Here is an 11,473-nt window from a genome sequence, read left to right as displayed (position 1 = left end):
TCCAAGCAGCTGTGATCGTGGCCTAGAGGATAGCATACTTGTCTTCTAAGCCAACGTTCATGAGATCGAATCCCGGTCGTGACATAACCTGGCACACATAGTATGATGAAGGTTGGCGGTTTTAGCATTAGTGAAATGCTAGCCGTGTATACCTTGGAATTGTACGCCTCAGTGATGCAGCACATGCATGTGGATGGATCTTTTCAAGGGAACTTAGATTGCACTTGGAGATCCTACCTAGTTATGTGTGTGCTCGTAGTGCTACCGGTAAACAACTGCAACTTCAACCAATAGTGCAGGGGTGTCAAGTAGCATAGCAAAGTAAAAATAATAACGCGGGGTAATACCACAATAGATCAACTTAATGGTCGCAGTGGACTCTCTCCCCAACAGGAAAAAAAAAAAGCAGCTGTGATATGATTGTTGTTATTGTTTTGATGTTATGGTAGGAACGGGCCCGTGAGTGATAATGTAAGCTAGCTTGAGTTTTTAAAATGTCGTGTTAGTAAATAATTGTAATTGCTACAGATTTGGGTTTTGAGTGTTTGTGTTCTGGGTTGTAGTTAGCCGTGCAGCACACACTGAGAGTCAGTGGTGCTCTACTTGTTTCAACTTTCCAATCATCGGCTTCTAGAAGAATCCACTAAAGTTGCGAATATTTTACATTAGTTGTTCTTAAAAAAGCATAATCCCAAAGTACAATTTTTGGTTGTTTTTTTTTTCATAGTCTTAATTTTGGATTACTTTTTGTTCTCAGATTGCTCTTATTCACCGATCATAAATAATTCATAAAAAACTCGACAATGAAGACAGTAAAACTCAAATAATTTTTTTTAACTATTTAACTATTATAAGTTCCGACTTCTTGAGGATATTCACTAGACCGCTGCAAGCTTTGTATGGAAACTTGAAATTCTTAAATTTTTACACCTCCCATAACTTTTTTTGGTTGTTTTTGCTGCCAGAAATAGCAATGTTTTTTTTTTAAAGCGATCCATCCAGTCCTGAATTAGCGCAACGAGTTTTAATTTTGTTTGGAAATTTGTATGGGAAAACAATTTTTTTCATTCAAAAATCGCCAGAGATTTTCTGAAAGTTCCAAAAAATATAACTTTGGATGAAAAATGTTCCTTGATTCTTGCAGTAAATTTCTTGCGAACAAAGCACAAACCTAAATTGTACCCTAGAAAAGATATTCAATGTTATATAAAATTTTTGTTTTCAAAATTCATTATTTTAATTATATCGTTTTTGACTGCTTGTTTGAAAGCTGTGTAACAGTAGGATGGAAATAAAAAATCTCAAAAACTGCTTTGCATTGCCAGAGAATTTATTGATTTATATAACCTTTGCCATAACATTTCATGAAATTATTAACAGCTCTAGCAAGCAAAGTCTGCCATTTTTGAATACTTTTCAATGAATTTAGATTTTTTATTTTTAAATTGTTATAACTTTTTCCATGAAATTCTTAGCTGCTTGTCATGTAAACAAAAAATGAAGCTTAAGAATAGTCAAAACTAAAAATTAAAGACCGACTTCATTTCAAGCTTGTTTGAACTTTCTGGATGAATTAATGTGCAAAAATTTCTTTTTCCATACAAAATTGAAACGCGTTGCGCTAACTCAGGAATCAACCAAATCATCTCAAATTTTACACTGATGCTTGGGGACCCAAAAGGCATCGAAAAAACCATATGGGAGCAAAAAGTCATTTTTTGCAGCGGTCTAATATTCACTTGTACATGATATGCTGATGAAACTTTGTAGAAAGATCAATCAACATAAACTCTTGGGAGTAGGTACATGTGAAAACTTTTTACGCTTCATATGGTTTTCAGATAAATACACATACCTACATACAAAAACGCTTGAAAGCACAATGGATAATTTTTTATTGCATAAAACACGATTCTTAGAACTTTAATAAAAAAACCATATTAATTCGAAGTTTGTTAGCTAAATGAGATTTTTATTGAAAGTAAATTCTGACGAAAAAACTAATGTGAATAAAATAAAAATACCTTTATCATTTTTAAAATTTATACCATTTTCTGTCATTTATTGTAATTTTTTGTCATTTTTTTAACATTTTTGGCATTTTTGCAAATATTTTTCATTTTTTGTCATCTCTACATTTCTGTCATTTCTTATTTGTAATTTTTATCATTTTTGTCATTTTTGTCATTTTTGTCATTTTTGTCATTTTTGTCATTTTTGTCATTTTTGTCATTTTCATCATTTTTATCATTTATTGTCATTTTTGTCATTTCTGTCATTTTTGTCGTTTTTGTCATTTTTGTCATTTTTGTCATTTTTGTCATTTTTGTAATTTTTGTCATTTTTGTCATTTTTTTCATTTTTGTCATTTTTGGCATTATTTGCATTTTCGGCCTTTTTGTCATTTTTTTTATTTTTGTCATTTTTGTATTTTTTTATTGTTTTTTTTTAATAAATTCGTTTATTTGAGACGGCTCGAACTTTTTAATATATATTTTTTTATTGTTTCATTTTAGAATATCCGGTTTTTTGATAAAAAATTAAGTTAAATGTCCAAATTGAATTCTAAACATTCAAATTTCTCGACATATCTGTTTCGTCCAAATTTTTTTGATCCACACTGTACAGTTCAAAACCCTCACTCAAAATCGGCGTGCGATGTTTTTCATTTGTTTATTTATTCAAGGGCGGAGAGTGAAATTCAAAACTGTTGTTAGACGACTGAGACATTTAAAAAGTTATTTTAGAATCAAGGACATCAAATTTTGGGAAAAAAGATGAGTTGAGGATTGTCAAAGTGTAAATTTTGAAGATTCCAACTTCACTCTCTCCATTGATTGTTTGATAATAATCAAGGAATGTTCAAAAAATCATTTTTAAGATTAACTTTAAGTTGATTGGCTTGAGAAATATTTAAATAATTGTTATCATTCATAAAGAATCTAAAAGCCCGCAATCGTAAAAATACTCACCAATACCTACGTGGAAAAAAATTCTCAGTGCAGCTGATTCAAAACGTAAACAAACTCTTATCAGTCGTTCGACAGCCTCCCCATCGTTGCCACCCACACATCTTTAAAAGGCTGACGCAACGTGTTAGGAGGTATTTCCCAGGTGATCGTTCGCGTAAAATCTTCTACTCTATACCCATTCACCCTTTAGCTGATGCTTACAGTAAGTAGATCGAAGTGGTCAAGTGATCGTTCAACGATTATCCACTAACATTGGTTTCTCGCAGTTTTACAAGTTTGACATTGTATTGAGTCGATTAAAACACTGGTTGAACTTCAGTCGTCATACTATGGGCGGTTTACAATTCACGTAACGATATCGCCATTAGGATATACGCTGTCGAGGCGCGGAATCCCAAACAGACAGAAAATCCCCTTCGACTAGCGTAACCAACCAGTTTAAGTGATTCATATTACCGGCTGCTGTATCAGAAAGGTAATTCTAGTTTCACAGAATCATTCGCAATGCAGTAGCGGGTCAGAACGGAGCCTAAATCACACTTATCTGCTAATCGAACGAACAACAAAATCAAAGATTTAACTGAGCCATACTTACGGTGCCAAAACTTTGAGAAGGATGAGCAAATTGTTGCGTTTTGCGGTGCTTCGGGTCAACGGAAACAGCTTTAATCGGACGCTCAGTTCCAAGGCAACCCCGGTTCAGCTTGACCCGCCATCGACTGCGACGAAACGCATATGGCAGCTCCTGTTCGGAAAGTACCTTCTCGTGACCAATACCATCAGTTCGGGGCTGCTGATGGCGGTCGGTGATATTGCCGCTCAGGAAATCGAACAGCGGCGACACGGAACCGAGGACCAGCCTTACAACTGGGTGCGATTAGGTGAGTTCGATAAACGGGTGTGGGGGACCTTCATCTGTAATTAAAGGATAGAGAGAAGGACATCCAATTACTTTGTTGCAACAAATTAATTTGAGCTTTAATATTTGTATGAGTTTTATTAGTTTGAAATCAAATTCACGCAATAAAGCTTCGTTTTTGAGAATAAATTAAGTAGGTATGTACTCGATTACAACTGTGAACACGCAACAACATCGTTAACAAACAATCAAAGTACATACCTCTATAATTACGCATGCAAAAATGTGCGAGTAGCTTTATGTAAAATTCATTATACCTTATCTCTACTCCACTGAAAGTGAACGTATTGGATAATGTCAAATGAAATAACTTTTATCTTAATTTATGATAACTGTTATAACATTCATAAATATTTCAAACTTGCTTTTAACTTCGAATCTTTATGAAACATTAAACGACTAGAATTTTGTATAAATAATTAACTCAACAAATTTTGTTCTCACCTCTCAGGTCAAATGACGCTGATTGGATTCGCGCAGGGTCCCATGCATCACTTCCTCTACAAATGGATGGATCGATTCCTGCCAAAGTCCGACACCCGAACAGTATTCAAAAAAATTGGCATCGACCAGTTTGTGTATTCGCCTATTTTCATTGTCAGCTATCTGTACAGTGCCGGCCTTCTTGAAGGAAACAGCATACAGGAATGCACCGACGAGCTGACGGATAAATTCAGCACCATCTACACCGCCGACTGGATGGTGTGGCCACCGACGCAGTTTATCAACTTCTATCTCATTAGTCCCAAGTATCGAGTATTGTACATTAACGCCATCACGACGCTCTACAACGTGTTCATCTGTTATGTCAAGCACAATGACGATCTGCGGATAGCACCAACTTTGGGAAAGAAACAGTAGACGAACATATAGGAAAACTAAAGGACAAACCTGAAATTGTATGTAGAAATTTGGAAAATTAGCTGATAGTTATGTGTACGCATAAGAGAAGCAGTGTATATACATATATGCCAAACATTGGAGAAACAACAAGTATTTAATAATTTATTGAAAAAAAGTGCTGAAGTCACTAGGGATAATGAAACATGTTTAAAACATGTTTTCTTAAAAAAGATAAACCATTCACACACAGGACGCTTGTTTAACATTCGCTCCCCTAATGGTTTTTCTTTTGGTTCTCGTCATAAGTAGCCGAAATGATTGATGTTTCAAAAAAGGTAATACTTTATTGCTTGCATATCCTTGTGATATTACCTACTGTGTTGGCGTTCGAAATCTTTGCTTAATTATTTTTCGTTGTTGTCTTCTTGCATAACCTTCGTTTTGGACCATAAATTTTAATCTTATAGACTAGATATGTAAGTTTTTGTTGTTGTTATTATTGTGATTATCATTTTCAGAACCATCCGAACGTGGTTGGAATGTTTCTATGGCAAGTAGAGACTATTTGTTCACAAAGTAATAAACATAGTAGCTTAATAAATGGAAAGCTTTTCACAAATCTTCTCTGAATGTCTTTTTTTTAAACAATTTACAGCACGAAAGAACTTTGAGCATCTAACAATCAGTCAACAAATTTTTCTTCTGATGAACTTAATCAATAAGCTTCGCTCCGTATGATTTCCAATTTCTGATGGCAGTCATATTAACGTATCCCCATTTCCATCGTTGGTTTGGATTACTATCACTGCAAGGATTAACGAAAACAGCCTTCTTGTTGGCATCCATATCCAGACACCGGTTGTTTCGGCCTTGCTTTATCATTTGACTGTCCGCGTCGTAACGCCACATCTGGTTGCCCTGGCCTCCGTGGCAATGGAACAGTAAAATTTTGGCATTCGGAACACTTTCCGAAACGTCCCAGCACATCTCACCGAACTTTATCCTGAGATCTCGATGCCACGAAAGCTGGAAGTACTGGTTCGCTTGTGGCTGCACCTTATCGGAGGCACACGGGAACAGCCCTATGGTACCCTTCTCTCCACTATTTAGTGTGTCAACGCACAACGCTGGATGAGCAACAGACTGAATTGCACCGTTGGCGAAATCGGCCGGTTCTATCGGTGGATATTTTTCCACCAAATCAAAAGCAACATTTTCAATGAACCACTTGAAAGACTTGCATTGCAGTTTTTCACGGATGGCTATCTGTTTCGATAGATCTCCAGCATCCGTATTTTCGTACTTTTTCCTATCTCTCATATACAGATATTCTTTGTACTCATCCATCCAAACTTCAGCCACCCTTTTGTAGTTCTTAGTGAGAAAATCTTTCTTCCTAGGGTTTCCAAATGGAGCATAGCCTCTATAAATGTGTCCCACGCGGGAGCAAGGCGCATCCAGCATACGACCACCGCACTGCCAAATTTTAAAACTCAGTTCATACTGCTCTCCTCCCCAAATATCTAATCCCTCATCATATCCTCCCAGTTCCCAGAAGAACTTTGAGCTAATGGCAAACAGTCCACCTGCCATTATAGGACTTTCGAAAGGTTCCGATGGATTGGCCAAATCTTTCGGCAACAGCGGTAATCTTTTGTAGTAAAACTTCCAATCAAAGGCTCCCCTAGCTCCTTCATCCTGTGCTCGGTACTCGAACGTATCCCAATCGATAACATCAATGAACGGACACACACAGGTCCTATAATCTTCAGCGATCGGATCCAACAACGGTGGCAGCCAATTTACACTCGCTTCCGTGTGGGAGTCCAAAAAGATCAAGACATCAGCCGTGGCCACCTTTGCACCAGCCAAACGAGCCGTTATCAACCCAGACCGTTCAGGCAAATGAATCACTCTTACTTTAGGCATATTCTCTGCTACATATTGGTCCAACTGGTCCTTCAAAAACTCTTTTGTACTACAATCATCAACCAAAATAATTTCACTTATCAATTCCGGCGGCGATCTGAGCAGTACACTCGAAGCCGTCCTCAGCAACGTGCTCCAGTGTTCGTTATAGAATGGAACCACCACGCTCACCGTAGGCAACTCGGTTAAATACTTTTTCTTCCTACAATCCTTGTGCCGAATATCGGGCAGCGATCGATTCAGCGAAATCAAATCACTTAGCACAGCATTGAAACCATTCTTCTTGAACAGCTTATCCTTCATGGCTAGATCTTTCTTCTCCAAATGTGCAGATTTTCCGTGTTCCCCAACGCCGCTCCGTTTAGCTTCTTCCTCTATCAACCGATAGTCGTGCCAATCGATCCGCTTCCGGTACACATTTTTAGCTGGCCCGTTGAAAAACGAGCCTTGCTTTTTGTGGGGTTGCTGCCTCTGAGCCAGCGACTCCGGCTGATGGTCCCCGTTCAGATGGTTTTGACTGTCTACCACACTGAACGAACGCACGATCAGAATGATGAACAGCAGCACGAAGCCACCAACCAATGCGTACTTCAGTAGGACACGTGTGTTGCGACGCATTCTGAGCCTCGGTTCTTATCGTTGGTTGGGCATTCAAACTCTTAACGGTTTCTGAAAAAAAAAAAAGGGAACAAAGTTAGAAATTTTCGATGAAGAGATCCTAAATAGATACTGAGTAAAAGATACTAGCGATCATACATTTAAAAAAAACTATAGGAATAAACTTGATTTAAGTGCACCACGAAACACTTCAAAGCATTTGTTGGTCTAACTCCACTATAGTGACCATCCGCAGCACGGTTATGCCTGAGCTCGTTCAATGTATTATCCATGGACTGTAAACATTGCTAAAGTATGAGCGCATACACGTGAAAAATTCAGTAAAAAATTTCGCTTATTTCTTTTACGTAGAAATGAATTTCGCGTCACGAGAATAATTTCTATAAAAGACATTGTTATTTTAAAAAAAATGCATCCTAGCACCAAGTAATCAAGTAAGTCCCAAGTGAGTCCTACTTAATTGCATTTGAAATTCCATACGGGTGCTTTCGAAACGCTATCCTGACTACAAGCATACAAAATAAAAAAAAACCTACATTCAGAAAGCTACCCTCGGATAAACAAATTGGATCACTAGTTTTGTCTATAGTTTCAGCGCCCATTAACATTTCCCATTTAGATTGGGTTGTTCAAAAGTTACACTTTCCTATTAACCATCATCGATTACTATCTGTTCACCGCGGACGCGGGGTGGGCGACGACAAACAAAAACAAACAAGAATCACGATAAGACATCAGCGTATACGATTGCTTCATTCCAGCTTTGCCAAATATTGACACAGATGAACGCGCTTGGCTTATTTAAAACTTGCTAAATTTCAATAGCGTCAAACTTTTACCTTCTAATTCGGCTGTCTGCAGCAAATCCAGCCAGTTGAAATGATGGTTGGCTCCCACTGCGCCTATCTTTTGCACCCAACTATGAAGTACCCAACAGTGTCGTCCGTCAGGCTCGTCGCGCTAGACAAAATAGATGAGGTGGCACACTTTTTTCCTTCACCTCGCGATATCTCGATATGCTGCCATGCAATCACCAATGTTCTGCTACTCGTACCTAGTATGACTTCTCTGATGTTATGATGGCAGACAGCAGATGCATCTGCAATTCACTTCTGCTCATCAGCGACGGAGCATAATAAAGTGTTTAAAGATTTCCTTATTCTCTCGCTGTTCCAACCGATGCTTGTATGGTAGCCTAAAATGGAAAGCAAACAAATATACGAGGGGAACACAGTGACAAGCTTATGATGAATTGAATCAAATAAAAAAAAAACCTAGTGCAAAACAGTTAAGGAATGATGTACGCTCTTCGCTCAGCAATCACCGACCATTATGCTGATTATAGCGTATCATACTCACCAGTTTAATTCCGATTTGTTTGATGAGGCACACGAAAATCACCAACCGCAACAAGTGGGACAAAATTATCTGATTTTGACAATGGACAATTTGATATTCAGAACAGGTCACAGACGACAGCAAAGCATGCAAATCTGGCGAAAAACAAGGCCTCACGGACAGGTTATTTTTCGACGTGACAAGCAGCAGGTTGACAATCTGCTCGCGGTACCTCTGCGTATTTATTGACGTGGGAAAAAGCACTAGCGATGTTCGGTTTGCTGCTGCTGTGCGGTTTATAGTGTCATCAGATTCTAACTGTCAACCAGTGCCTTCGCAAGCAGGCAGCAAATCTGGCTGCCAGAGATCCGAAATATTAACACCACGACTGACGAGAACTACAACGATATCGTGCCGACACACAAATACTTAAGGCCTAAACCCTAAAATCCGGCTTCATGAAATACAATTTGTATTGTTGAATGAAAAGGTGCCCATTACAATAAACTGCTGTGGCCTTTGCAAGTTCATTGAAAACCAATTTAACGCCCTTCTTATCAACAAGCGACTACCGTGGCAAAACTGTTAAGTTAAACATGTTTACTATAAAATAGTATTTTCATTCATCAATTGTTTTTGGTGTTTTCCTTCATCCATGTACCTCCTCATATTTCTGCCTTCAACCACACTACTACCTAGGGATGTTCGAAAATTTTTTTTTTAATGATTTCTCTGATCTACTCTGTTTGACGTACGGACTAGTATTTTTGGTATGTGGATAAAATTTTACAGCTTAGCCAAACAATTTTCCCACCTTGGTCCAAAAAGATTTTGAGACAATCTGTGGTTCTGTAAATGATCTTTGATTCAGATACTATGCTGATGTGTATAGCTTAATGAGCCTATAGGGTGATAACCCTAACCCTAACTCTAAACTAATGACCCTAACATTCAAACAAACCGCGGAATAAGTGCTGATCAATAGCAAAAAATTGAAATTAATCCTGAAAATTTATCCAATTATATGAGGTACTATGTTTTCTTATGTTATTATAGCTTTACTGATAAGTTTTAAAAAACTGAATATATTTAGTTCGACCGTTTCATTTGAATAATAAATCCTATTATCAAATTTCCTAACAACTAAGTTTTTTTTGACTAAGTTGTTCGATAAAATAAAGATGCGATTTCAACCATAGTCAAATACCAGAATAAACATTTGCATCTGTTTTCTCAACAGTGAAAAGTAAACTTTTGCGGACTTGTCAACCAATAGTCAATTGAAATGTTTGTCGCATGTTATCGATTCATTTGAAGAAAGAAATACAATTACTTCAAACATCTCCCATGTTCAATACTAGGCACCAATCTACACGGCATTTTCTTTTCGTCGTCCTAACCAAATAAACGACAGACGAGAGTTGCAATTCAGCAGGTCTTATTGCTATTTTTGGTAAGCTTCTTCACCAATGCCCGCACCGACTTTTCCCGTTTCATCGCATTCTCAATGCATTGATCCAGCAGATTTTGTTCCAGCGGATCGCCGCCACTCTTTTGAATGTAGCTTAACGTCGAATCACAGATACTGATGGTGATGGTTGAGGTGGCTAGAGATTCCTCCTCGGCCGTCGGATCGGCAATAATCTGCCCATTGAATACGGCGAACGATGTGGTTACCGGAATAGAGCTCACTTTCAACGGAATCCTTTCCTCATCCTCTAAAATCTCCCGCTCATCCGTATCGGGATTGTATTTGATTTGTGGCAGCTTTAGCGTGTGCAAAGCTGCCACCAGAGCAATGACCGAGGCATCGAAGACACATCCATCATGATCCAGACAAACCAAATCACAAAACAGTGCCCAAACCAGTTTCTCCTTCGATATGCAAAGGTCCTTCAAATTTACACAACCCGAATTGAGAATAGAATCCGCGAGCGAGCAGCTGTACACCTGGGCTTCCTCGCTCGGCGGTCCGGGACGATATTTGGGAGAAGCCAGAGGGGATATTTCTATATTTGGAACCAGGAAGCCCATTTCCGGTTCAAGGGCTTTCGGTGGAGCAAGTTCGGCCTTGATCCCACAAACCACGGTCGTGTTACCGATTTTCACAATAGCTGAACCATCAGCGGAGTGGATGGAACCGAAATTAATGGCTAGTGGCCTGAGGTCCGCAATTTCCCGCCCATCCGGTCGAATGTTGTGCTCCAAATAATCTCGGTAGTATTTCACCGGATGGATTTTTCTGTAACAATTATTGATTATTAATAATCTAGTAAAAAACAAAAACTATACTTACTTGTAGGTTTTAAGGTCCATAGTCGTTTTTTAATAGAATTTTGATTTAAATTTGCATTTCTGAGAATAAAAACACGTGAAATGCAAACATCTGCGCTCGATGGAATTTTTGTTTGTTTTTGTTTAAAGTGTAAACGTCAAAAGTGTACTAAAATTTGAATTTGAATGTGCTCTAAAAACCCAGTAGGAACTCTCTAAATTTGAAATACCCAGAGCCCGCCTACCTTTTACTCAGACATCGCCACATGTATGAAGCAGCCGACGGCTGATCTTGATGAACTCAGATATCAGCGGAAAAATTACTCAGATGTCAGAAAATTCGGCACTCAGAGAGCTCGAGTGCTTGAAGGCGACAACTGAGTAAATGTTGATCAGTTTGTGCGAGGTGGTCAGACTTGGTTGCGGCAAAACTAGAAAATTTACATGGTGAATATGCATTTTAAAAGTAATTTCTAGCTATTAATCCGATTTTATTTATATTACAGGCTTCTGAGACGAAAGATGATGGTCCAAATAAATTTGCCAAAGCTGAATCTGGTACGGCATACTGGGTCACGGC

At 38.3% G+C, this 11,473-nt stretch overlaps 3 protein-coding genes across 4 annotated transcripts; 1 reads left to right on the top strand and 2 right to left on the bottom strand.

The window, feature by feature from the left end:
* Window positions 1–2,691: 2,691 nt before the first annotated feature.
* On the top strand, window positions 2,692–5,344 carry LOC129747457 (mpv17-like protein 2). 2 transcript variants are annotated; one of them, XM_055741695.1, is made up of 3 exons: window positions 2,692–3,447; window positions 3,547–3,853; window positions 4,343–5,344. In XM_055741695.1, the coding sequence occupies exons 2-3, from the start codon at window positions 3,589–3,591 to the stop codon at window positions 4,750–4,752; spliced, it is 675 nt and encodes a 224-aa protein (XP_055597670.1). In that variant the 5' UTR covers window positions 2,692–3,447; window positions 3,547–3,588; the 3' UTR covers window positions 4,753–5,344. The 2 variants fall into 2 exon arrangements, with proteins under 2 accessions (XP_055597670.1, XP_055597669.1); XM_055741694.1 differs by having other exon boundaries at window positions 2,693–3,174; window positions 3,239–3,853.
* LOC129747456 (N-acetylgalactosaminyltransferase 6-like) lies at window positions 5,053–8,986 on the bottom strand. Its single transcript, XM_055741693.1, has 3 exons — window positions 8,641–8,986; window positions 8,121–8,476; window positions 5,053–7,332 (listed from the first exon to the last, which is right to left on the bottom strand). Exon 3 carries the CDS (start codon window positions 7,279–7,281, stop codon window positions 5,446–5,448), a length of 1,836 nt encoding a protein of 611 aa, XP_055597668.1. The 5' UTR covers window positions 7,282–7,332; window positions 8,121–8,476; window positions 8,641–8,986; the 3' UTR covers window positions 5,053–5,445.
* A 959-nt stretch (window positions 8,987–9,945) lies between these two features.
* On the bottom strand, window positions 9,946–11,050 carry LOC129748423 (exosome complex component RRP43-like). Its single transcript, XM_055743044.1, has 2 exons — window positions 10,916–11,050; window positions 9,946–10,861 (listed from the first exon to the last, which is right to left on the bottom strand). Exons 1-2 carry the CDS (start codon window positions 10,933–10,935, stop codon window positions 10,048–10,050), a joined length of 834 nt encoding a protein of 277 aa, XP_055599019.1. The 5' UTR covers window positions 10,936–11,050; the 3' UTR covers window positions 9,946–10,047.
* Window positions 11,051–11,473: the final 423 nt, after the last annotated feature.

This window comes from Uranotaenia lowii, chromosome 2 (genome assembly GCF_029784155.1).
Source record: "Uranotaenia lowii strain MFRU-FL chromosome 2, ASM2978415v1, whole genome shotgun sequence".
In the NCBI taxonomy this organism is placed as follows: domain Eukaryota; kingdom Metazoa; phylum Arthropoda; class Insecta; order Diptera; family Culicidae; genus Uranotaenia; species Uranotaenia lowii.
This window is presented reverse-complemented; position numbering and strand designations above follow the sequence as displayed.

Bases quoted from the DNA above. Each gene is read 5' to 3' on its own strand.
- LOC129747457 (XM_055741695.1), top strand. From the start codon at position 3,589: ATGAGCAAATTGTTGCGTTTTGCGGTGCTTCGGGTCAACGGAAACAGC. The intron at 3,854-4,342 runs GTGAGTTCGATA...CTCACCTCTCAG, and splicing joins TTACAACTGGGTGCGATTAG to GTCAAATGACGCTGATTGGA.
- LOC129747456 (XM_055741693.1), bottom strand. From the start codon at position 7,281: ATGCGTCGCAACACACGTGTCCTACTGAAGTACGCATTGGTTGGTGGC.
- LOC129748423 (XM_055743044.1), bottom strand. From the start codon at position 10,935: ATGGACCTTAAAACCTACAA. The intron at 10,862-10,915 runs GTAAGTATAGTT...TAATTGTTACAG, and splicing joins ATGGACCTTAAAACCTACAA to AAAAATCCATCCGGTGAAAT.